Here is a 26,175-nt window from a genome sequence, read left to right on the forward strand (position 1 = left end):
TCATCAAGAAAATTTGTTTTTTAAGAATTTTCATGGTTTTTTTTGTGCCTTGATGTTGGACACGTCTAGAGCACATGCCCAACATATGTTTGGCACACATCCTATTTTAGGACACATGTCCAACATGTGTATTATTGTGTCAGGTGTCCAACAAGCAAGATACAGACATGGTCCCCCTGAGGTCCTGAAGCCCCTCTAATTGAAATAAAATTTCATGGTGCATGGCTTAAATGGCCAGATTCAGTACATTACCACTACACAATACTAGTGGCATCACTAGGGAATAGTCTGTCGATATTAAATCTTTGTGTACATGATTCATCCTGGTAAATACTCCATTTTTAGATTGATATTCCTTAAACAGTCTAATTTGTTATTGACTTTTAGTCCTTTACTTTTCAGGAAAAATAAAATAGGTGTTCACATTATTCAGAATACCAGTATATGATTCTTGTACGCTCTGAACTTAAAAGTTACTAAACGCAAATATGTTCAGGGCCTTAGAGAAAATATATAATTTACACTTATTTTTCTGTAACATTTTAATTTTTCATGTAAATCATGATGAACATTTCTTTTCATAAGGAAACATGCTTGCTTCTTGATTTCCTGGAGCTTGTAAGTAGAGGAATGTCGATGCCATTCGTCTGAATTGTTGTAAATTCAGTTAGCATGGATGTGTATCAATGTGCATAATCATGATCAGAACTGTCTCACCGTTCTATATGTTTAATTGTCTGCAATGAATAGAGCAATACTAGCATCTCTTTTCTGTTTCCTTCTGTTTCTTACTTGGTAAAAAGAGAACCGAACAATCCTTTCTCGTGCGAGATTTTTATCTGTTGACACATTTTCTTTTTTATCTCTGTGACAGGTCCAACTTCTTTTGCTCCAGTCATTGAGGCTTCAATGGGCATTGTGGAAGCTTCTGGTGGTCAATATCATGTTCTTGTTATTATTGCAGATGGCCAGGTATTAAAGATGCAATTTTCTTGTCCTGGAGTAAAACAATGTCATATCACTTATTATCTTTTTGTAATTCATTGCCTGAGTTGGTATCTTGCTTCATTGCATATATATTCCAGATACTTTGGCGTACTCTTTCATAACGTCTTCTATTATTTAAAAACCTAGTGTTTAATGATTGAAATTTGGTATTAGGCCATCTCATGTTATCGCTTTTCCATGGTGTCCCCATCATTTGCAGGTAACCAGAAGTAGTGATACAAGGCCTGACCAATTAAGCCCACAAGAAGAGAAGACAATCAATGCTATAGCTGCTGCAAGGTATGCCACAGGAATTACAATGTACAACATAGACAATTAATTACATGTTTTTGGAACTGACATAATTCTCACACCTTTCTAATTGTGCAGTCGTTATGCGCTGTCAATAGTACTGGTTGGAGTTGGTGATGGACCTTGGGATACAATGCGGGAATTTGATGATAAACTCCCTCGCCGTGAATTTGACAATTTTCAGGTAGGATTTTGTTGCATTTAAATTTAAATGTCACGTCTCTCTTTATTTCCATCCCCTCTATATTTGTGTGGATGAAAATATCACTGTATGCTAGTTGTGTTTTAAGAGGCTAGAATAATAGCTGCCACCCATGATTTCCCCTGTTCCATTCTTCTGGAGAGAGACGATGCGTGTGTATGTGATAGAGAAAGGCAGAGGACGCAATGACCGTGGGATTCCAGAACTACAAGCTGAACCTAGTGATCTGGGGAAAAAACAGTTAAAAACCCTGGTTAATAAAGTTGAGGTTTCTTTCCTCACTTCTGTAATAAGCATGGCAAGCTAATCAGATACTTGTTCGTAAAAATATTCCGACTTCACTCTCCCAGGGAACAAGTTTGATGCATCAGTATGCCCAATTGTTCATTAATTGTTATGCATGGATCATAGCTTTCACCCAAATTGCTACCTACGCCCTAAAATATTCTTAGTTGGGTGATTTATTTGTGTTTACTTTGATAGTCAACATGTATGGGGCCTCATCATACTAGTCTTTTGCTTATAAGTGCCATCTTTATGCAGTCTCATTTGTTTTGGTGCAAAATTATTCTTGGGCAAAAGATATATGTTAGCCCCCCCTGATTTGGAGTTGCATCCTATTTGCAGTTTGTGAACTTTACAAACATAATGTCGAAAAATCTTCCACAGTCTGCGAAAGAAGTAGATTTTGCTCTTGCTGCACTTATGGAGATCCCAACTCAGTATAAAGCAACAGTCGAATTTAATATTCTGGGGTACCTGTATCATTCCAACTTCACTAATATAATGTCTTCTGAAAGGTGGTTCTGATTTGTGTTTCTTTATTCCAGAGGAAATTCAATTTGATTTTACCTGTTTACAGTCGACGTGTAGGAAATGTTCCAAATATACGACCACGTAATCCTCCCTTGCCTACGATTCAACATGATGCTGTCCCGTCAAGCTTTCCAAACTTGACAGCCTCCCAATCTACGACTTCACATAGCGTCAGTTCTACAGGGAATTCCCCAGCAGGAAGTGAGTCACAGGTAGAGATTGCCAGTTCTGTTGCAGTATGTTCATCGTACATGGCCTATGAGTGTTTTGTTTTTGATGTACAGTTCACTGCTATTTTAATTTTAATTCTAGTCATGGAACTGAATGATCTAAAAATCCAGCTTTATCTTAATTTAGGTTTGCCCCGTTTGCTTGACCAATTCTAGAGACATGGCATTTGGTTGTGGGCACACGGTGAGTATGCAGATAACTGGACATTGTTCTTTTCCTATTTACTTTTGGCAAAAAAAATGCTTCAGTTTGCTCTTTTTGGTGACACCAATTCTATTTCAACAGGCCTGTAGAGAGTGTAGCCCAAGGTTGTCAAACTGCCCCATATGTCGTGCACGCATCTCAACACGTATAAGAGTGTACCTTTCTTGAGAGTCATTCAGTCTGCTGGTAAGGGGTTCACTCTCACTGAATGATTTTGCAATGGTGATGGGTGACTCTTCAGAGGTGATATTTATGAAGGGAGTTTCATTTTTCCCTCTCTGCAGCAGTACTAAGAAACAGATATATCTGCACAGGCCCTTTGGAGATTGCAAAGGTGTGTGTTGGGAATTGTTTATCATGGAGAGGTGCCATTAGAGGCTAATGCCTCGGGCACTTGCACCTCTCACACACTTGTTTTCTAATGCAATGGCAGGGCTTATTGTCACTTTTATGACACCTCAATGATGTTCCCAAATCCCTACATGGGTGGTCAACACTATGTTGGGCTTGCAAGGGCCTTCACATGAGCTTCCAAAAAATGTAGTAGAATACTTATCAAAATTTGATGGTGAAGGAAGCATACTTGATTTTCAGTATATTAGAAATTATGAATGTAAAATTATTTTGCTTATTATCATGAATCAAGAGATTGTGTACCAGTTGTTTCCAACCACTTTGAAGGAAAAGAATGGTATTGATACAATGTCTTACCCATTTGCATGATTCAAAATTGGACCCATTTTAAAGAAAAATTTGGAAAAATCTATAGTGACGCTTATCACTTGGTTGAAATGTTTCGAGAACATATTGTGATACATGTGGAAAATGGAGAGTCCATTTGATATTTTAACACTAGATTCAACGCTGACAAATGTATTACCAACTTCAGGAAAAACATATGCCTCTGCCTTGGGTAATTACTAATTTGTGAGTTCTATGTGTGAGCTGTTTTGGAAACTATCACTGTTTATTTTGTGGGAGAACTATTTGAACTATGGAAATCCATTGAATGAGCTAAAATGACAAGAATTGGCTATACCAAAAAAAAATATTTGGCAAAGCTTCAGTGCCTCTCTTTTCATCAAATCAAGGCATGTAATAACTTTCAGCTCAATACTGATTTTCAAAGTTTCATGCTTCATGAAACTATGGTTTTTTACTTTGAAAATTAACTTTCTACTATCTACAAACTATGAAACCTGATATCCACTTTCCAAATTAGCTCAAAATACATTCATTTAACACATATATATAGATTTGACAACATGTTCGCTGCTACTTTTCACAACATTAGACTTATCCAAAGAATTTTCTTTTCCCCATAAAATAAATAAATAAATGATCTTTATATTCTAATAGGAATGAAGAGAAATACAATCTATAGATGCTTTTAACTTAGCATTACAGATTAATGAATTGATTCTCATATGAGCATTCCAAAACTATTCTTATGGAGTTCAATAAATAGATCACAAAACTAAGGATTTACATCCTCAAATATATATTAAAACCAAAAAGTAGGTCTATCCAAAAGTACATCTAAGAGTATCATAAAATAAAGACCAGAACTAGACATTCACACTTAATAAAAACATATTGAAATGTTTCAAGAACATATTGTGATACATGTGGAAAATGGAGAGTCCATTTGAGATTTCAACACTAGATTCAATGCTGACAAATGTATTACCAACTTCAGGACAAACATATGCCTCTGCCTTAGGTAATTTGTGAGTTCTATGTGTGAGCTGTTTTGGAAACTATCACTGTTTATTTTGTGGGAGAAATATTTGAACTATAGAAATTCATTGAATGAGTTAAATGACAAGCATTGGCTATACCCAAAAAAATTATTTAGCAAAGCTTCACTGGCTCTCTTTTCATCAAATCAAGGCACGTAATAACTTTTAGCTCAATACTGCTTTTCAAAGTTTCATGCTTCATGAAACTACAGTTTTTCACTTCGAAAATTAACTTTCTACTATCTACAGACTATGAAACCTGTTATCCGCTTTCCAAATTAGCTCAAAATGCATTCATTTAACACATACATATAGATTTGACAACAAATTAGTGAGGTCCTTGTCATGTTCACTGCTACTTTTCACAATGTTAGACTTATCCAAAGAATTTTCTTTTCCCCATAAAATAAATAAATAAATAATCTTTATATTCTAGTTGGGATGAAGACAAATACAATCTATAGATGCTTTTAACTTAGCATTACAGATTAATGAATTGATTCTCATATGAGCATTCCAAAACTATTCTTATGGAGTTCAATAAATAGATCGCAAAATTAACGACTTACATCCTCAAATGTATACTAAAACAAAAAATAGTCATTTTGAAGTACTATCAAAAATACAAAGTAGTAGGTCTATCCAAAAGTACATCTAAAAGTATCTTCAAGAAAAGACCAGAACTAGACATTCACACTTAATAGAAACAAAGCCCAACGAGGCATGAAGATGCTCAATAGTAGTAGCACTAACATAACTTGATCTGATACCATTGTGCAGACCTAAAAGTGAAGACAACCCCTTAATCAAATACATGAAGTATTTATAAACAATAGAACCATCATTTGATTCCTTCCATTTGCAAGGCCCAACTACTACGTAAAGCCCTTGCTTTGGGAGCAAGTCAACTTCAGAGTTAAGTTCTATATAAAAATTAGCAAAAGAAATTGAATTAATATTAGGAAAATATATTTTCACCTCTTCATAAATAGAACACAACATTAAATTTCCCATTTTGAAAATGCTTTTTAGCTAGTAAATACCTAGCAAGGTATCCCAAAACACCTAAAGATTGGATGCTATGCAATATTTTTTAAAAGCAACTTAATAGCCAATTTTTTGCCATAACTATTTGGCTGGCTTCTAATCCTACTTGAAGCTAATAATATGAGTCATTTACGATTAGAATGCCACTTTTCCCACAAGAAGGCAAGGTGTCATAACTAGCCCCATCAAAATACCCTTGAGCTTTTGTCTTATCAATGGAGTCATATCATAAATGTCATTGAAGAGAGAACTTGGGAATAGTTATGCAAGGCCCAACTACCAGGTAGAGTCCTTGCTTTGGGAGCGAGTCAACATCTAAGTTAAGTTCTATATAAAAATGAGCAAAGGAAATTGAATTAGTATTAGAAAAATGAACTTTCGCCTCTTCATAAATAGAACACAACATCAAATTTCCCATTTTGAAAATGCGTTTTAACTAGTAAATACCTAGCAAGGTATCCCAAAACACCTAAAGATTGGACACTAAGCAGTATTTTTTAAAAGCAACTTAATAGCCAAAATTTTGGCATAATTATTTGACTGGCTCCTAATCCTACTTAAAGCTAATAATATGAGAGTCATTTAAGAATAGAATGCCACTTTTCCCACAGCAAGTCAAGGTGTCGTAACTGGCCCCATCAAAATATCCCTAAGATTTTGTCTTATCAATGGAGTCATATCATAGATGTCATTGAAGAGAGAGCTTGGGAATAGTTATATAGCTTGTAGAAATGGATTTGCTTGCAACACACACTAAAAAGTGTTAGACTAAAGATCACACTAAGAGGGGGTGTGGGGAGGGGAGGCAGGGGATGAATTGCGTAATGGCAAACTTATCATTTCAAAACATTTCATCAATAAATAACCATGTAGCAGTGTACCATAACAATTTGCATCATAACAATAAATGAAATTGTTCATCAAGAAGCCATCATCACATCAATACAAGAGGACACAAGCTTTTACGTGGAAACCTTTATGGGGGAAAACCACAAATTCTTCTTCTTCTTCTTCTCCTTCTTCTTCTTCAATTCATTTACATAGATTTGCAAGCACCAACCTGTTAGATGTTGATTGGAGTAGAGAAGTAAGGGTTTTGCTTGCCTAAGTGCTAAGGATAGCAAGGGGACCCACAAGACAACCACTTTAGCAAAATATTAATTTATTTAACTATTTCCTAAAGTTAGACTTACGAAAAATTAAAAATTCCTAAGTTAACTTATGATTTAATATCATCCCTTCATCATGATCTAATCTTAGCCAATAAAAGTGACTTTTGGATTTGGGTCGAAATTATAAGAGAAGACAGATGTTGAAATGTGGTTGTCATTGATGTCAACCCAAGCAACTCCAGAAGATGCCCCAGCTTGGTTGACCAAAATGACATGGAAAATCATAGCTTTTCAAGTATGGATCATATTTGTTGCATTCTCCTCGTCGAACCGATTTCGGTGGTATGTGGCACGCCACGAGAGCCTTCACAGTTTGGGAGTTATGCTTGTTTGAAGATGAAGCCCCCAACATGCAGGGAAAAACCCCAAAGGAGACGATGTGGCAATTTAGTATTGGCTAGTCCTTGGCTAATTCTATGATAAAGAAAATTTAATTAATAAAATGCAAAATTCAAGTTGAGGGAAATTCAAATATCAAAATAAAATAAAAGATTTGTTTATAAATTACAATTTAATGTTGGAAGGGTTTTGGCTCCAAGAGCTTGAATTTCAAATTAAAATTCCCTCCTAAAGTTCCTCAAGTTGACTGCCCTATTCAACGTCTCAAAATCTATATAAAGGTACCTCAACTCTCCTCCCAGGTAAGAAATAACACCTATCATTTGTTGTAACTAAACTCTGAAATTTACTTCAGCCCTGTGGAGTATTGCTAGATCACACAGGAGGCTTGGGTTTTGGGTTTTTTTTTTGGAGTTATGGTTTCTCCGAGATAAGCGTTTCACTAGGCTACATGCCCTCAACTCTACGATTTTATGTTACAAACCAATGAGGGGTATTGTTTGGTACAGGACTGCTACAAGTATCTTAGATCATTCGGCCTTCTCTTTCCAAAAGGATCGAGATCTATTGATGAAAAGTATGGTGTTCTGAAGTGGTAAATATTGTCTAAATTCTTGAACAGTGTTATCTATGTTGTCACCAAAGTTCTGAAGGTTTGTTGGGGATTTGTAGCATCAAGACCATGCCCTCCTGAAATGATTTATTGCCTATACCTCTGCACTTAAATTGATGATAATTCTGAGCATTTATCTCGAAGGTTCAAAAGGCTTAAAGCCCCTAAAATTCCTAGGTCCTTAACTATTTGAAAAGTAGATGTTTTCACGAAGAAGAAGCACCCAGGAAAGGAAAGAAAAATCAAAGAAAATTCAACTGTTGAACACCTAATCTGCTAAGGGTTGGTGTGGAATGTGAACAATCACCGGAGTCTAAGAGACCACTTGGAATATGGAAACCAAGGGTCATTATAATGTATTATAAATGTATATCATTTGTATAGCAAATGTAATTTACACTTATCTTATCTGTTGTCCATTATTTTTGTGTATGTTTAACATGGTATCAGAGCAGGCAGATTCCTACCCTGCTCAAGTGTGAGCCACTAGTTTTGTGGCCTTCCTCTGTGTATTTGTGACGAGATCTAGGCGTTGTCTAAACCTTGTCAAACAACATCGATTTTCCATATATGCCGCCAACAACACAACAAAAAATCGCAGCCTTGAATAATGTTGACTCCTTGAGGATTCAAGGAACTTGTGGAGAGAAACACAGATACTAGTGAAAAGGAGGCTCAGCAGTACTTAGAGACAAGTATAGATAAAATGAAACCGAAAATACGATGATATTTGTCTATTTAATGAGAACGTGATTCACCACATGACTGTGTACATAGAACCAGAATCTGTGTGCATCAAAACTTGACTCGCAACAACTCGTTGCTCATTGTCTTTCATTTGGGATGATAGATCAACCCTCTGACCATCACTCTGGGAAGAAAGACAAGGGAATGCAATGGGAATGCAAAATACAATCGCGATATTGCACCTCCAATTTTATATTTTCAATCACACTTCTACTACAAGAACTAATGGGAAAGAACGTTTCTAGTGTGATCGACAAGAATGCTTCAATACCAAAACTAACATAATCAACTGGAGTTAGGGACAATCAATGAGTGGAAGTTTTTATTTTTTGAGCTAAACTTGCTGCGTGTGCATAGTCAAACATTTTTTTTTTCAAAAATTATGCATGGAAGGGGCGTAGAAAATTGGCAGAGAATGGCACAAAAAGCACTGAGGGGAGGCAGGACCTGAAGATGACAAGTCTGAATGGTGTGTTGACGGTGCTGGACCCGCCAACATTCAGGGGATCTCCCTAGTATGAAGTCCAAATTACACCTCACACCGTTCGGTGTACGAGTCCCATCCGGTACGATGGCTCAGTTGCCATTTACTTAGAGATTTGCCTTAGCTCTTGCTGTTTAGCACATGACAGTGTTATGTTGGTGTCTTCAAAAAGCGAGGTGAGTATGCTTGGTGAATGCATAATGTAACTCGTGTCACGGTTCTCTTACTGCAAAGGGAGAGAGTAAAGTGAGGCTCTAAGTGAGAGGTAATAGTATCACCCAGGAAGAGACACACGCGAACCAAAAAGCTCTGTCCAGCATCCAGCGGAATAGTCCACAGCAGATGCGGCAGTCATTAAAACCGAAGTGAAGGGACAACACGTACACCACCCAGGGAAGTAGTCAACACAGATGTGACGGTCGTTGGAAGCAAAACACGAAGATGGTCTGTCGAGTATCCTGTGAAGTAGTCCACAAGGATGTGACAGCAGTGATAACCAGTACACAAAGGTCTGTCTAGTATCCCACAGAATAATCCACAGGGATGAGACAGCGGTGATAACTAGTACAACACATTCCCAACAATGTAAGTACTAAAACAACCGAAATAGTTCAACTATCTTAGTATAGGTGAAACAAACATGAATTACAAATGCCGAAAAAACAATCTTACAAACATCTAAAAAACATGCATGAAAACATGTTGGCTTTAACAAGCTTCTGTATTAAGCAAAATTCCCAAGACACATCTATACACCATACATCACTAGTCCTAGTAGTGGGACGTTGGAGCCACTCCTCGCTCCTCAAAGAGTTGACTGCCTACTCTCAAGGCTATGTGGGAGGAGCCAAGGTCAAAAGTGCTTTCTCATACAATGGGAGAGGTATATATAGCCAAGGGTGATGCTTGACCCTTATGACTCTTGGACTACCTTCATGACGGTTGAACTTCCTATGACTTTTCAACTGACATGACTCTTCAACTTCTTGTGTGCATCCATTGGACTTCCACTTTACATTACATTCAGTTACAACAAATATGGCTCATGGTGGTGATGTGGCCATGACAACTCATGACACAACTTGACACGACACTATTGACATGTACTGGCTGGATGTGGTGTCCATGTCAAGCTGTTGTGCTGCTAAGTGATGGATGTACTCTCGGGTGTGCTTTGTCTTATCCTCCACATGGCTTGGTGTTGCGGGGTCTTCGATGGTCTTGGTCTTATAAGATGGTTCCATGCATGTGCTCCTTTCGCTTGTTGCTTGGTGTGCTTTGTTCGTCTGTCCAGCTGCAAGTAAGTCTTCTAGCATGTACACTCCTTCATCTCATTCATCGTCTCGCCATAATCTACCAGTGTACATGTGCCTGCAATTCACTCATGATGGGACAACATCAAATCCAAAACCTCCTAGTCTAGCATGATGCATTGTTTTCCATGTTTCAGGCCCAGGACAGATGGCAGGCTGGGAGAGGACCCAGTAACTGCGCATTGCGCAGTTCCAGGTGATAGGGAGGGAGGATTGGTCATTGCGACTACACAGAGCGCAACTCAAGCTTGGACAAGGACAGAGTTGCGAGGGAGCGCTCCCCCCCCCCTCCTCGCTCTCGCTCCCAATCCGCGCTCCGAGCGGGAGCGACTCGGGAGCGGGTCGCGAGCGCGCTCCCTAAAAAAAATTTCGCTCCCTAAAAGGTAGGGAGCGATTTCGGGAGCGTTTTGCCCTTTTTGCAAAAAAAATTTTGCAGTAGTGTTTGAAATGCAATTTTTTTTAAAGAAACAAATAATTTTTGAGTGGGGCAGCTTAATGATCAAGTCTAGGCCCTAGTACTGATATGCTATTCATGGTAATGTTAAATTCTTAAAGTAAAAGTGACATTCTCCTTAATATTCATTTTCATCCTTTTACTTAAATTTTGAACATTACCATGAAATGACTCAGGATGTTTGAGAGCGGTTCCAGCCTCATTGGATTTCATATGGAGAAAGTAGAATTTTAGATTTCATTCAAAATCCAGCAGACTTATCAGTTTTTCAGGATTTCAGGATTGGGGGATTGCAATGTTTCCATTGAATTTTGTCATGTATTAGGCTATGGAACTCGTATTTAATCAAGAGCACCAATCCCTCTACGTACCTTGATGTTAGTGACATTGGTTGTCGAACTCCTCTATCATGACCCTCCTAAAAATGTACGCATCACTCAAACAAAATCTTGACTTGACATGTTATGCTTGTTCTATCTTATGTTAATGCTTAGAGGGTGATATTAATGACAAAGATCCCTATACAGATACAGAGGTAATGACAAAGATACCTCTGGATATTAATTCTTAGAGGGTGATATTAATGACAAAGACCCTGATTTTCCAACAAGACTAAAAAATTAGACATTTCTCGTGGTGGCAAGAGGCCCAAGCATAAGAAATAGATAATAGATTTACTTCTCTTCTCTAGTTTCTAGTAACTTTTATAACTATTGACTCTTTCATATTTATTACGATATTTTTTTAAACAATATATGACAATTTAAGTTTGAAGTTGGCAATTATAACTCATTAGTAATGAATTATGAATATGATGCTTCATGAAAGTAGAAAGTTGTTTCATTTCATTTCATCTTATAACATTTCATTTCGTGTTAAATATTATTTTTTGTAATGGTTACACTTAGCTTACAAGTACAACTTTGGTGATCAACGATGATAAATGTTATATATTGAATTTTGAATGCTTGAAACTTTATGATTGATGAATCATGAGACTCAATATGTTGTATGTTACTATGAAACTAACTTGTGGACATGGTTGATGAAGATTATAACTTCTAAATGATTGTTGTTGTATGGTTCAATCTATGTTTTTTATATCTAATTCATTATTCTACATGTTTTTGTTGACAATGCGACATATATGTATCAAAATATAAAAAATATATATATATTATATAAAAAACGCTCCGGGATTCGCTCCCAAACCGGGAGCTTCTGAAAATGTCGCTCCCGCTCCCGTTTTCGCTCCCGCTCCCCACTTTCGCTCCCGCTCCCAAGTAACATTGGACAAGGAACTCCAGGGCACAGTCTTCACTGTCGAAGAAAACCAGTGGCGGCTGCAAGGTGGGACCCTAAGGGACACCTCTGCACAATCTCCAGAGGGAAGACAAGGCAGGACAACAAAGGGACCCGAGGATAGTTTTGCGTAGTTTTGGCCAGCAGCGAGTCCCGGGTGAGGGAAGTCACTGGGAGGACATCTTTGCGCAATTTTTTGGAGCATTGCAAGCTCAGGTCTCTGCGCTATGCGGGGTTCCAGAAAGCAAGAGGGAGGCTTAATCACTGATCTTGCAAAGTGTGCAGTTTCCTGTTCTGGGAAGGCAGACAAGCTGCTCACCTCCAGGATTGTGCAGTGCAACTGACCCGGAGGACAACCTCAAGCACTGCGCAGTTCCAGGATGTAGAGCAGCACCACAGAGGGCTAAGACTGTGCAGTGCAGCTCAATCGGGGTCTGATGAAGTGAAGTTGTTCCGTCGAGAGGTTTTCAGGAAAATGGCTAAGTGTGAGAGGCAAGTGAACTCGACTCGACATTGTGATCACACACTTAGCATACTTCGACAACATGACAACATTGACCGCCGGGACAACATAGCAAAGCATGACCCTCTGTGGGACTGTCTAGCGTTGAAAGCTAAGTGCGACACTTGGGATAGACCTTTGGACGACCGTGACAACACTTGCGCGATAGTGTTTACAACTTTGTGTGAGAGTGTGACGGGTGTTCACATAGCTAAGACAACCGAAACACACAAAGACACCTTTGAACCAAAACAAGATCGCAAGCATGACAAAGAAGACGGCAGTTGGTTAAGCAAGCAAAAGGGTGAAGAGACTCTGACAGAGCTCAAGGAATGAGCTCGAGTGTTTGCAACCATCAAAGGAAAAACCAAGGAAGGCTCTGAAATTTTTGCACAGGCCAAAATTTTGGAGGGTGTTGCAACCGCTACAACATGGTGCGAAGTTGACAGGGTTTCACACACAAGTTTTAGATACCATTGTCTCAGTTATGGTCTTGCAATCAAGGTCATATTCTCTTTGCTTTTGATGGTTGTGAATGTGTATGCATTAAGCCTTGTGAAGACAACTTGTTAAGCCTGAGTTTGTGATCCATTCTCTGTGTTGAGCCATTTATATGTGATCCATTTACATGTGCGTTGGAACTATGCTGGTGTGGTGAGCGTGGAACCTGAGTTGAAGACCATGTTGTGTTGAATGTTGATGTGATGTGCGTTGAACAATGTGTTGCTCTTTGCGTTGAACTAAAGGTCGTTGAAAAGACCGTGTATTATATTCCATGGCTCCTACAATTTGTGCATTTGGTATGTATGGTATAAATCTTTGTTTGTTAAGGGTTGCATTGAACAGTTTCTGAAACCGTGAATCATGGCATATACATTTCAACATAAACCTGGTGTGCGTTTATCTGTTTTGGGTTGAAGATTGTGCATGGCCTATCGTTGGTGCTCTCCATATGTATGTTGGAAAGTGAACCCATATTAATTGTGTGTTGAGCTACAATGGTGTGTGGTGCATTAAATAACTTCAAATGTTGTGTGATATGATATGGTCGTGTTCCATTTGATTGTCTGTTGAAAGGGCCATATTGTATGCCAAATATATTGCATGGTATATGAATGTTATATGTTGGAGAGTGTGGTCATATGGTGTGTGATGCATTAGAATCCAATCAAGCATCCTTTATATGCGACTTTATTTATTTGAGAGTTGGCTTATATAATAGCAATATTTTTCTATATTGGAAGTAAAATAGTTTCAAGGTTGTTCTATAGTGCTTTTCCTAGCTGGAAGGTGCCTTATTGGAGTTTCTTTGTGTCCATTTACTATGTTAACTAAACAGAGTTTTCGCACTGATTTTGCGTTTAGCACTGAGGCTTGTCTTTTGTCTATCTTTCTCTCATCATTTGATGCGAAAATGGCCAAAGTTTATGAAGTATTAGAGTTCCTGAAAACCCTGATAAAATCTACAACTAGTGACACAGTCAAAATCGGCAATACTACTCTTGTTGACATTCAAATATGTTTGCAAAATGCACAGGAAAAGGTTGACTTTTTGCAACTCGAGTCATAGTTACAGCGAGAGGAGTTACAACGACGTAGTCATCATTCTGAACTTGTTTTTGTTCAGAACAATCCCCTTTCTGACTCTCATCAACGTGCAGAATCTAATCAAGATAGTAAACTTGAGGTTGATTCAAGAGCAGATTTGCATGCAGGTGTGGAAATTCAGCGTGCACTTCCCAATCCAATCATCATACATTGGGAAGAGCTTGTCAGCAACAAGCACAGAATAGGTCTTGTATATGATAAGGAGGCATCCTTTTATACTGCAGACTACTCAAAGCCCATCAAATATCAGAGTGTTATATTTCTTCATGACAATTCTTCACCTGTTCTTTCTCCTCCTCCGCATTCACAGCAGATTATGAAATGCCAATATTGTGACAAAATTGGCCATGTGAGAGATCATTGTTTTGATCTTCATCCATGTGAGCATTTTGACTAGCACACTCATCATTCAAACAGATGCCTCAAAAACAAGCCTCCTGCAAGAACGAAGATTCACCTTGGTTGGATCGCTTCTTGGCAATGGACTTCAACAACCAAGAAGATATTTCAGTCATGTGTCAGAATTTCTTCTACAGTATTAAAAAGTCTTACAGTTGAGTTTTTTCCATCTTCTCGCCTTGTATCTGACAGGGGGAATTGATGGTCATATACAAGCTTCAAAGCCACATCAAGCGAGCCTGAGAGACAGTCTGACCCTATTGCCTGAGCCTACAACCAAAGACAGCCATACCTAGATTCAGAGTCGTAGCTAGAGACACAGAAACCCCTAAGCATGCCTTTGGTTGGTGGCCTTCCTTAAACCACCGCAGGTTGTAGACCTCCCTTTTCCCAGGTTGAAGGTCTCCCTCTTCAAAAGCATTAAGGAGCACTTCCTGTAGCAAAAGACTTCAGCTTCTTGCCAGATTTGGAAAAGTTTCAGGAATCACACTAAGTGTTCCTTTGGTCGGTGGCCTTCCTTAAACCACTGCAAGTTGAAGACTAATGCAGGAGCGCACGTGACTTGGAGGGAAAAATCTTCAAACTTATTCCAAAAATTCAAAAAAAATCTACAAGCAAAGGAATATGACCCTTTAGCCAACAATTTCCATTCTTTTCTAGTTTAAGATAAGGATAGAATTAAGAATAAAATCATGTTGTAATAATCGCTTATGGATAAGCGATAATAAAACTAATGGATAATTTCTTTAATCGCTTCACTTAATTGGCATGCTTTTGTAAGAGATAAAGATTAAGTAAGCTTTATCTATTATGTTTTAAAAGGAAATAACGGACTCTCTGTAGGAGGTCGATCCCGGATGCATTGTGATTTTCAAAAAAATCTCTCTCTGCGCATCTAAATTGATGGTTCTCTAGTAAACTGGTATTTTTATGCGTGTATCAGTTCCGGTTCTGTTATTTCTGAGTTTTATTAATGGTGATTCAACCTTTGTTTTCCAATTAACACTTAAGTTTAGGCATGTTGGGGTGTTTTCCGTTCATATCGGCGAGCCCTGGCTTCTTTAATTGCTTTACAGACTTCTGCGGGTAAAACTCTGTTTTACACAGAGAAATCGTGAAAATACTTAGCCAGAGCAGAGTTCCGGACTTGAATTTTATTGTACAGGAGTTATACCCTCATCCGGTCTGAAACCTTTGTCGCATCGCAGTGCCACTGTAGGGTTGGAAGGACCTTTGGAACCGCCGAAGTCTGAAACTCCGACAGCCAGACCCGAAACATTATAGAGAAGAGTGGAAAGGTTATCAGGTCCGCGATTGTTATCACATCCCCAGATCGAAGCGGAAGGAGCCTTGCATTGGGAGCATTGGAGTCGCGATTGCGATCTCCAATAACACTATGTGTTATTGCATCAGAGAAAGGAACGTTGGAAGGACCGATATTAACCACCGATAGAGTAAATTGAGTGTAACGCATTTCTTAGGAATCTTGCGTCGATAGTGTAATTCCTAAGAATTAACACTATAGTGGGTCTAAAGTGTCGATAGTGTTGTTACGTTCCTTTAGAACAAAAAGCCCGTTGTCTGTGTGTTTTGTGTTTAAAACGCAGTTTCCTCGTTTAAAAGCAACGCTAGTATATTTCTATAATTCCTATGGAATTATAGGCTGAGAAAGGGGAAAACAGGACTATTGCTTGATTGTGTCGATAACGAGGGTTGGAGTTATCAGAGGAAAAACTCATGACGCTATCAATCTAACAATAGATCACCGATACACCTATTGAAGCAAAAAGAGGAATTCAGCCAGAATTAGAAGAAATTGTAGCCAGCTTTGAAAGGTTGTCTATATCGCCTGCACCCAGACCACCATTAGTGGTATCAGAGCAACCAGCTGACATTGAATTGAATCTCAGAAGCAGGAGAAGGAAAGTTACTATGGCTTTCAGAGTTGGAAGAGGACGAGGACGTGGTGGAAGAGGACGGCCTGTTGCAAATGTTGAAGTGATGGAAGCTGTGCAACAGATGCAAGCTAGATTGGATGCATTAACAACAGGAAGAAATATAGATGATGGAGATGTTAGTGAGCCTGAGGTTGAAGCTGCAGAGGAGGAAGCTGTAGCAGTTACCCCTGAGATGAGATTCTTCCAGTCAGTGTTGAGATCCACAGCTAGGCCAAAGACCGAGGTTTCAATATATGAAGGAGGACTGAATCCAGAAGAATTGATAGACTGGATTAATGGCATGGAGAAATTCTTCGACTATGAAGAAACAGAAGATGAGAAGAAAGTAAAGTTTGTTGTCACCAAGCTAAAAGGCCATGCAACGCTTTGGTGGGATGGTGTGTAGGCAAAAAGAAAGAGACTTGGCAAGCAACCTATCAAGAATTGGAGCAGAATGGTAGCAAAGCTAAGAGGTAAGTTTCTACCAAGTAATTATCAGCAAACTTTGTTCAGACAGATGCAAAATCTTAGACAGAGATCTATGACAGTGAAAGAATACACAGAGGAATTTTATAAGGTAAGCATAAGAGCTGGAGAAACTCAGGATACAGATGAGAAGGTGGCTAGATATGTGAATGGTCTTAGGATGGACATTCAAGATGAGATAAGTATACTGTCTCCTAAAACAGTAGAAGAAGCTTATCAGGTGGCACTGAAAGCTAAAGAAAAGCTCGTGAGGAAGCAGTCTACCAGAGGGAGAGGTACTTTCCGAGGAAGGGGAAGTCAAGGTGGTAGAGGAAGATCTACAACACCTAAAGATGGAGCTAGCAGCAACTCAACCCAACATGCATCCACAGGAGGTGATGCAAGAGGCAGAGGGAGTTTTTCTAGAGGGAGAGGAGGCAGAGGAAGAGGAAGAGAAGTAAGATGTTATAGATGTAACAAACTAGGACACAAAGCCTTTGAGTGCCCAGAGAAAGCAGAAACAAATCAGAGGAATGCTATTGTTGCTCAAGCTAAGGGGGAAGCAACAACAGCAGTGACAGAAGAAGAAAATATACCAGAGAGAGGAGAATCTTTGGTAGTTAATAAAGTTTTGCTCAAGCCAGCAAAGGAGATAGTTGAACCATCACAAAGAAAGACTTTATTCAGAACAGTGTGTAAATTTCAAGGGAAATGTTGTCAGATGATCATTGATAGTGGCAGCACTAATAATTTGGTCTCTACAGAAGTGGTGGAGAAATGGAAGCTGAAGACAATGAAACATCCAACACGTTACAAGGTGTCATGGTTATAAAAGGGACATCAACTGTTAGTGAATGAACAGTGTGAAGTGGAATTTCAAGTGGGCAAGTATAAAGATAACAATGTATGTGATGTGATGTCAATGGATGTGTGTCACATATTGCTTGGAAGACCTTGGCAATATGACAGAGGAGCCATGCATGATGGAAAAAGAAACACCTACAAGTTTGGAAAGGATGGTGTCAATCATACGTTGCTGCCTCTACAAGAAGAAGATGTTCCAGGAAAGAAGACTGATCCAAAAACTCTGTTACTAGGAGGAAATGAATACTTGAAGCAAATTGAAGAGAATGAGGTAAATTTTGTTGTAATTTGCAAGCCCAAGGTAATAGGACTTATACTAAAGTTTCTGATTTACCCATTGAAATTCAAGAAATGTTGGAGAACTATTGTGATATTATTGTTGATGATTTGCCAAATGAGTTGCCACCCATTAGAAGAACTAGCCATCATATAGATTTGATTCCTGGAGCAAGTCTACCTAACAAAGCAGCGTACAAAATAACTCCTACAGAAAATGAAGAGGTTAGGAAGCAGGTGCAAGAATTGCTTGACAAAGGACTGATCAGAGAAAGCTTGAGTCCTTGTGCAGTGCCAACAGTGTTGAGTCCAAAGAAAGATGGAGGTTGGAGAATGTGTACAGATTCAAGAGCCATCAATAAAATCACAATCAAGTACAGATTTCCTTTACCTAGAATTGAAGATTTTATGGATTGCTTGAGTGGAGCAAAGTGTTTTTCAAAACTAGATCTTAAAAGTGGGTATCATCAGATAAGGATAAGAGAAGGGGATGAGTGGAAAACCACTTTTAAGACAGATGAGGGATTGTATGAGTGGAGATTAATGCCTTTTGGGTTGTCAAATGCACCAAGTACGTTTATGAGACACATGAATGAAGTTTTTAAAGATTTTATTGGTAAATTTGTAATAGTATATCTGGACGATATATTAGTTTACAACAGGTCTAAGGAAGAGCACATGAGGCATCTGAATTATGTCTTACAAAGGCTAAAGCAGGAGAAATTATTGTTGAATTTGAAGAAGTGTTCATTCATGAAAGAAGAGCTAGTGTACTTGGGTTTTGTTATTTCTGCTGAAGGGCTGAAGATGGATCCAGAGAAGATCAAGGCAATCATGAAGTGGCCTTCACCTAAAAGTGTTTTTGAGGTAAGAAGTTTTCATGGTCTTGCTAGCTTTTATAGAAAATTCATCAAGAATTTTAGTAAGATCAATGCACCTATTATTGAGACCATAAAGAAGGATAAACAGCGATTTAAATGGACTGCTGAAACAGAAAAGAATTTCCAACTGTTAAAGAAGAAAATCACTGAAAATCCTATTTTGGTTCTACCTGATTTTAGTAAACCTTTCCAAGTAAAGTGTGATGCCAGCAGAGAAGCTATTGGAGGTGTATTAAGTCAGGAAGATAGACCTATAGCTTATTTTAGTGAAAAGTTGAATGATTCAAAGAAGAAGTATTCTTCTTATGACAAGGAGTTCTATGCAGTTGTGCAGTCATTGAAGAAATGGAGGCATTATCTAATGTCAAAGGAGTTCATACTTTATTCAGATAACCATGCACTACAGTATATTATGCAGCAGCCAAAGCTTAGCCAGAAACATGCCAAATGGGTAGAGTATCTTCAAGGTTTCCATTTTGTTTTGAAGCATATAAATGGCCAATCAAACAAAGTTGCAGATGCCTTAAGTAGGAGGAATGTATTATTTCAAGAGAGTCAAATCCAAGTGTTGGGTTTTGATTTTCTTAAAGAATTGTATGAAACAAATCCAGATTTTAAAGAGGCATTTGAAGCTTGTAAAAATCCTGTTTTGATGGATAGGAGTAAATGGTTGGATTACTTCTTAGAAGATGGACTGTTGTTTAAAAAAAATCAGCTGTGCATACCAAACTGTTCTATGAGGTAGAACTTAATCAAAGAGAATCATAGTGGAGGACTTGCAGGACATTTTGGTGTAGAGAAGACTTATGAACAGTTAAACAGATTTTATTTCTGGCCGAAAATGAAATATGAAGTGGAGAAGTATGTGAAAACTTGACAAGTCTGTCAATATGCAAAGGGAAGGAGCCAAAACACAGGTTTGTATATCCCATTACCAATTCCAGATAGGCCTTGGGATTTTGTCCTCAGGAGTCTGACGCAGGAGCATGTGACTTGGAGGGAAAAATCTTCAAACTTATTCCAAAAATCCAAAAAAAGTCTACAGGCAAAGGAGTGGGGTCCTTTAGCCAGCTATTTCCATGCTTTTCTAGTTTAAGATAAGGATATAACTAAGAATAAAATCATGTTGTAATAATCGCTTATCGATAAGCAATAATAAACCTTATGGATAATTGCTTTAATCGCTTCACTGTAATTGGCATGCTTTTGTAAGAGATAAAGACTGAGTAAGCTTTATCTATTATGTTCTAAAAGGAAATAGCGGGACTCTCTGTAGGAGGTCGATCCCGGATGCATTGTGATTTTCAAAAAAATCTCTCTCTGTGCATCTGAATTGATGGTTCTCTGTTAAACTGGTATTTTTATGCGTGTATCAATTCTGGTTTTGTTATTTCTGTGTTTTATTAATGGTGATTCAACCTTTGCTTTCCAATTAACACTTAAGTTTAGCCCTGTTGGGGTGTTTTCCATTCATATCAGCGAGCCCTGGCTTCTTTAATTGCTTTACACAGAGAAATCGTGAAAATACTTAGCCGGAGCAGAGTTCCGGACTTGAATTTTATTGTACAGGAGTTATACCCTCATCGGGTCTAAAACCTTTGTCGCATCGCAGCACCACTGTAGGGTGGGAAGGACCATTGGAACCGCCGAAATCCGAAACTCCGACAGCCGGACCTGAAACATTATAGAGAAGAGTGGAAAGGATATCGGGTCCCCGATTGTTATCGCATCGCCAGATTGAAGCGGAAGGAGCCTTGCATTGGGAGCATTGGAGTCGTGATTGCAATCTCCGATAACACACTGTCTTATCGCATCGGAGAAAGGAACGTTGGAAGGACCGATATTAACCACCGATAGTGTAAATTGAGTGTAACGCATTTCTTATGAATCTTGCGCCGATAGTGTAATTCCTGAGAATTAACACTATAGTGGGTCTAAAGCACTGATAGTGTTGTTACGTTCCTTTGGAACAAAAAGCCCGTTGTTTGTGTGTTTTGCGTTTAAAACGCAGTTTCCTCATTTAAAAGCAACGCTAGTATATTTCTATAATTCCTATGGAATTATAGGCCGAGAAAGGGGAAAACAGGCCTATTGCTTGATTGCGCCGATAACGAGGTTTGGAGTGATCAAAGGAAAAACTCATGAAGCTGTCAATCTAACAATAGATGATTGATACCCCTGTTGAAGCAGAAAGAGGAGTTTAGCTAGAATTAGAAGAAATTGTAGCCAGCTTTGAAAGGTTGTCTATATCGCCTACACCCAGCACCAAAGAAATCCCTTTTTCCATGTTGAAGACCTCCCTTTTTCCAGGGTGAAGGTCTCCCTCTTCAAAGCATTAGGGACACTTCCTCTAGCAGAAGACTTCAACTTCTTGCCATATTTGGAAGAGCTCCAGGAACTACACTAAGCATTCAAGTGTTGGTGTCATCCTTAAACCAACGTCGATTGAGACCTTGAGTTCTCCCACCTTATCCCATATTTCAGAGAGCACATCCAGTCATTGGTTGTCTCTTTTGTATTACAGCTCTCTTCTTCGACTCGTATATACCGCTTCAGATTAAACAGGGGAATGTTGGACACCTAATCCGCCAAGGGTTGGTGTGGAATGTGAATAGTCACCAGAGTCCAAGAAACCACTTGGAATATGGAAACTAAGGGTCATTAGAATGTATTATAAATGTATATCATTTGTATAGTAAATGTAATTCACGCTTATCTTATCTGTTGTCCATTATTTTTGTGTACGTTTAACAAGCAAGGTAAAAAGAACAGATTTAAGAAAATCTTTTACTCTAAAGAAGACAACTCATCTAAAGAAGAAAGCAACAACGACGAAGAGAATGACATAGCAAGTGTTATTCGTGGCTAGGGACAATAGGAAGGAAACTCTTGAAGATGAAGAAGAGATGGGCGAGGTCGAATTTCAAAACGAGACAGTTAGAGTTATAAAGGATCTCAAGGTTGAAAGAGGAAACGTCGAAACACAGGAAGCCAAACTGAAAGAAGTAAAAGAACATGCCAAAAGCCTCAAAAGAATGAAGAATCAAAATAGATCATCATCAGCGTTAAAGTGCAGTTGGAAGAAGCCAGAAAATTGAAGACTCTCTTAGAAGAGAACTTGAAGAAAGCAAAACGTCAAGGGAAGATTTAAAAGCAGAGATAGTCTCTCTACAAAAGGAAGCACAAAGATGAAATGTCCAACAGAACTTTGCAAATATCTCCAAAGCATTGGATGAGCTCATCAACAGCAAGGGAAGATTTAGAAGCGGAGATAGTCTCTCTAAGAAAGGAAGCACAAAGAAGAAATGTCCAACATAACTTTGCAAATATCTCCAAAGCATTCGATGAGCTCATCAACAGTCAAAGACCATACAATGACAATCGGTTTGGGCTATAGGAAAACATTTGTAAAAGCCTCACATTCATCAACGACAGAATAGGGAGATGAATGGAAAACCTATGCAGAAAATGACTAAAGGGCCTATCAAGAAGGAACAAGGCTTCCCAGCAGAATAAAAGGTTCAAGACACAAAATCAGCAGCACATATTGAAAGAAGGCTCTTGTAGAACAGTACCACGAAAATCGCCCCCTCTCAGGTATCAAACTATATTTCTTGGTGTCTGTTATTCTTGCAGAAATTTTGGACATAACGTTGTAAATTGCCAGGCCTATGATAGCAACAAAAGCAACTTTAAGAATGATTATCCTAGAAATTTTCGAGAGGACTATAGGCAAAATTATAACAGGGTTGGATACTTAAGCAATGAAGTGGAGTGCCATAAATGCAACAATTTTGGACATTTGGCTAAATATTGGAGGTTAACCGCTTCTCCAAGGGAATCACAGCAAAATCAAAATGCTCCTCCAAAGGTTTGGAAGAAGAAAATTGAGAGTTGTGCACTTGCCCTAAAAGTTCAAACTAAGAACAATTTGTGGTATGTTGTGTTGAAGAATCTATGGCTATTAGGTGTAGTGTGATTCTTCTTGACTTGATAACAATTTGTGAAGCACTTTTACAATTATCTTAGCTTGATCTTCTTCTTATTATTAGTGAGTGTGTTTCATCAAACTGCAACCAAAAACATAAAGACGAGAACACAGATGTTGGCTCTCTGCCAGGGCCAAATCCTCTCTCTCTTAGAGAGGAAAACCCTTCGGTAAGTTTCTCTTATTGAAGCTTCCTATTGATCACTTCCAAACCCTAGACCCTTGACAAGGATGTCCTCCAAACACAAGTCAAGTCGTTCCTCTTTTATACACTATGTTCCCCGGCACATGGATTTCCTCCTTTCGGCACTTTGCTCCCCAGCACTTTGTCCTTTTCTTCACTACTTTGTCTAGAGATAGACCTCGGCTATGTTAGCTTCTTGATGAGATATTCTTCTTCCTTTCTTCAAGATGTTCTTCACTTAAGGATACACCCTTCTCGAGACTCTTCTTGAAGTATATGTGTATGATTGTATGGTTGCCCTAGTTTTCTCACGTGTGGTACATACCCTAGAGAATTAGGGTCCTTTTCCTTCACTCGAGAGATAGGCTTCTTCACTTGACTTGGGAGGCCTTGTAGGCCTAGTTTCAAGCCCAAAAAACACTAGTTCATGGACGGTTTGTCCCTACTGTCATCCCTGTAAACTTGACCTCCTTTTCTTCGCATGTGTGACTGTTTCTAGCCCTAGAAACAGTCCTCTTCACTTCGGTTTTCCTCCTCCTTCCTTCGCTGCATTAGGAGACCCTTAAACTTGTCCTTTTGACACTTCTCCTCAGCTCAGATACTTCGTTGATTTCAGATTTGCTCGGTTGACGTTGTGAGGGAGTGGACAACCTCTATATATAGAGGATTGTCCCTCCTTTAGGCTGACTTGAGGATGACATCATGACTATAGGTCGACTTGTCTATTTCTTCATCATTTTCATCGTTTAGATTCCTTTTGGAGGACGTTGTTGCATGGAGAGGACTTGCACTTGTCTTGGAGGTATTCCTTTGACCTTATACAATATTATACATAGTGTAATATGCCCTCTAAGGGTCTTCAACATTTTCTTTCGACTCCTTGACTCACCTATAGCACTTAACATGTGCTAGACCTATTTCAATGAGCAAGAAACTCTTTGACATATAAAAATAATATTTCTTTTTCTTGAATAAGTACAAATATCAAAATTACATTTATGAAGACCGAACCTAGTTACATTTCCTTCAACATGTTGATAATGGCAGCTCAACACATATGACTGGAGATAGAAACAAATTCATATCTTTAAAAGAAGGAAATGATGGAATACTATATTTTGGGAATGAAGGATCTGCAAACATTATAGGAACAGGCACAGTCAAGCTTGGAGGCAAGGATGTTACAGCGAACGACGTGCCACTCATAGAAAACATGAACCATAGTCTGTTGAGCATAAGTCAAATGTGTGACCAAAGACTGTTAAAATTGGCAACTAGGGCCAAACTCCGTGTGGGTCATCTTATTAATGGAAGCTGATATTTTTCTTGGATCCCTCTCATCGAGAGGTGTAGGATTGATCTAAAGATCATTTGATTCCGATAAGTATTCATGGAGATATGAATTTATTTGTGTTATGGGACGATTCATCAAGGTCGGCTAGCAACCAAATAAACCCCACTTGTGCTCAACATTTTAGTATAAATAGAGGTGGCATTCAAGTCATTTCAACACACTTGGGATTTCTTCCTCTCTACTTGTCTTTGGGTTTTAGTAGGAGGAGAGATCTTGAGGGATAACGCTGCCCTAATCTAGAGGGCAGAAGTCGGAACTGTCGGGCACTGTCGGAACAACTAGAACTGTGAGAACTGCCGGGAACTGGAGGGAATTGACAAAACTGTCGGGAACTGACGGAACTGTCGAGAACAGTCAAAATTGTCGAGAACTACTAGAACTGTCGGGAACTGCCAGGAACTGTCGGAACTGCCGATACTGCCAGGAACAGCTAGAACTGTCGGAACTGCAGAGAACTACCAGATCATCTGTCTCCGAAGGAGAGCAGCATGCAAGGGACAGCTAACTAACATTGGGACAGTTGTATGGTACTTAGCAGCTAATACACCAAGCATGCTAAGGACAACAAGCATGCTAGGGACATCAAGCAAGCAAGGTGCAGCCAGAGCATAGGTCAGTACGGCAACATGGTATAGCAATGGCACATAATGCACTACAGTGATGGATACAATCATGATTAATGAAGCGTGATGAGATGCAACATAGTGATGATGGGTGCAGCATGGTGCAGCACAGTGAGATGCAGCGTGATTACGAAATGAAGCACAACAATAGGTGAAGGAGTCACCTTGGAAAATCAATTGAAGCAGCATGTCTTCAACTGATCTCATGTATCATCTTCTTAGAGATGATCTTTGCTCTTATCTAGATAAGTCAAAGTGTTGACTTCTGTTGTAAATATACTATCTCTCTCTCTCTCTCTGTGCTGAACTATTGAAGAACATATAAGAAGAATTGATCAAGGGTTTCCCCACATTGGGGTTTGTCCCTGGCTAGCGCCACATCTTGTGTCCTCTTTTCTTGGCTTGTCTTCTGCGATTTATGTTTATGTTCTATCTGCAATTTACTTTAATGCTGATGTGATTGCTAATCTGGAAAAGATATTGAGCTAACCATGAAAAGTGAAATAAATTGCTCTAAGCATTGAACATACCTAAAATTAACCTGGTATCAGAGTTGAGGTGAAGACAATGCCCAAGCAAGATTGAAAGAGCAATCACCGAAGACAGTTGGGAATGGACAAAAGGATCAATGGATTCCTCATCCCTCTTCAAATTCACAAAGGGTGAAGTCGAAGCAGAGAATATTATTAGAATGGCACAGCAGAAGTTTCTAATGGCCTACCTAAAGATCACTTCAATGGGAAGTCCGGATCTAAGGGTGGAAGGAAAGGTGCCTTGGTTGTAATAAGTTCGGCCATTATGCGAAGGAGTGTCTGAGGTAGGGACACATCACTTGATGATGATAACAATCATTCCAGGAACATCTTCAATGAACAGAGGAATGACAGGTAATGCAGGTCATCAAGGAAACGACCGACTCTTAAGAGAAAGCAAGGAACCCCAGGTATGAAGAATCAAATGTTGTTTCTAATAAGATAAAGAAGCATTATTATGTATTGGCCCTCTCCTTCAGGTTCTTTGGTAATCTGGCTTATTGATCATAGTGCTTCAAGGCACCTCATCGGATAGAAGGGTGCTCTCTCGAATTTGGTAGAGACGAAAACAACTGTGGGATTATACTTGGAGTCGA

The 26,175-nt window shown here is 38.9% G+C and overlaps 1 protein-coding gene and 1 long non-coding RNA gene across 4 annotated transcripts in view; one reads left to right on the forward strand and one right to left on the reverse strand.

Annotated features, from left to right (window-relative positions):
- LOC149248635 (E3 ubiquitin-protein ligase RGLG3-like) overlaps window positions 1-3,495 on the forward strand; it is an 84,825-nt gene extending 81,330 nt beyond the window's left edge. The window contains exons 6-13 of one of the 2 annotated variants that reach the window (XM_089458483.1): window positions 875-972; window positions 1,208-1,287; window positions 1,378-1,483; window positions 2,129-2,256; window positions 2,364-2,529; window positions 2,675-2,731; window positions 2,834-2,938; window positions 3,037-3,495. In XM_089458483.1, the coding sequence (XP_089314609.1) occupies window positions 875-972; window positions 1,208-1,287; window positions 1,378-1,483; window positions 2,129-2,256; window positions 2,364-2,529; window positions 2,675-2,731; window positions 2,834-2,920 (722 nt within the window). In that variant the 3' untranslated portion in view covers window positions 2,921-2,938; window positions 3,037-3,495. Of the gene's footprint in view, window positions 1-874; window positions 973-1,207; window positions 1,288-1,377; window positions 1,484-2,128; window positions 2,257-2,363; window positions 2,530-2,674; window positions 2,732-2,833 lie in introns of both variants that reach the window. The other variant, XM_089458482.1, reaches the window with a different exon arrangement.
- A 1,406-nt stretch (window positions 3,496-4,901) lies between these two features.
- LOC149248636 (uncharacterized) overlaps window positions 4,902-26,175 on the reverse strand; it is a 106,981-nt gene continuing 85,707 nt past the window's right edge. For both annotated transcript variants that reach the window (XR_016266677.1, XR_016266678.1), the window contains exon 3: window positions 4,902-5,417. This is a non-coding gene — a long non-coding RNA (uncharacterized LOC149248636). The remainder of the gene's footprint in view (window positions 5,418-26,175) is intronic.

The sequence above is a fragment of the Pinus tabuliformis genome, chromosome 7 (assembly GCF_031772625.1).
Source record: "Pinus tabuliformis cultivar Carrire ecotype Pingquan chromosome 7, CPIR1, whole genome shotgun sequence".
In the NCBI taxonomy this organism is placed as follows: Eukaryota; Viridiplantae; Streptophyta; class Pinopsida; order Pinales; family Pinaceae; genus Pinus; species Pinus tabuliformis.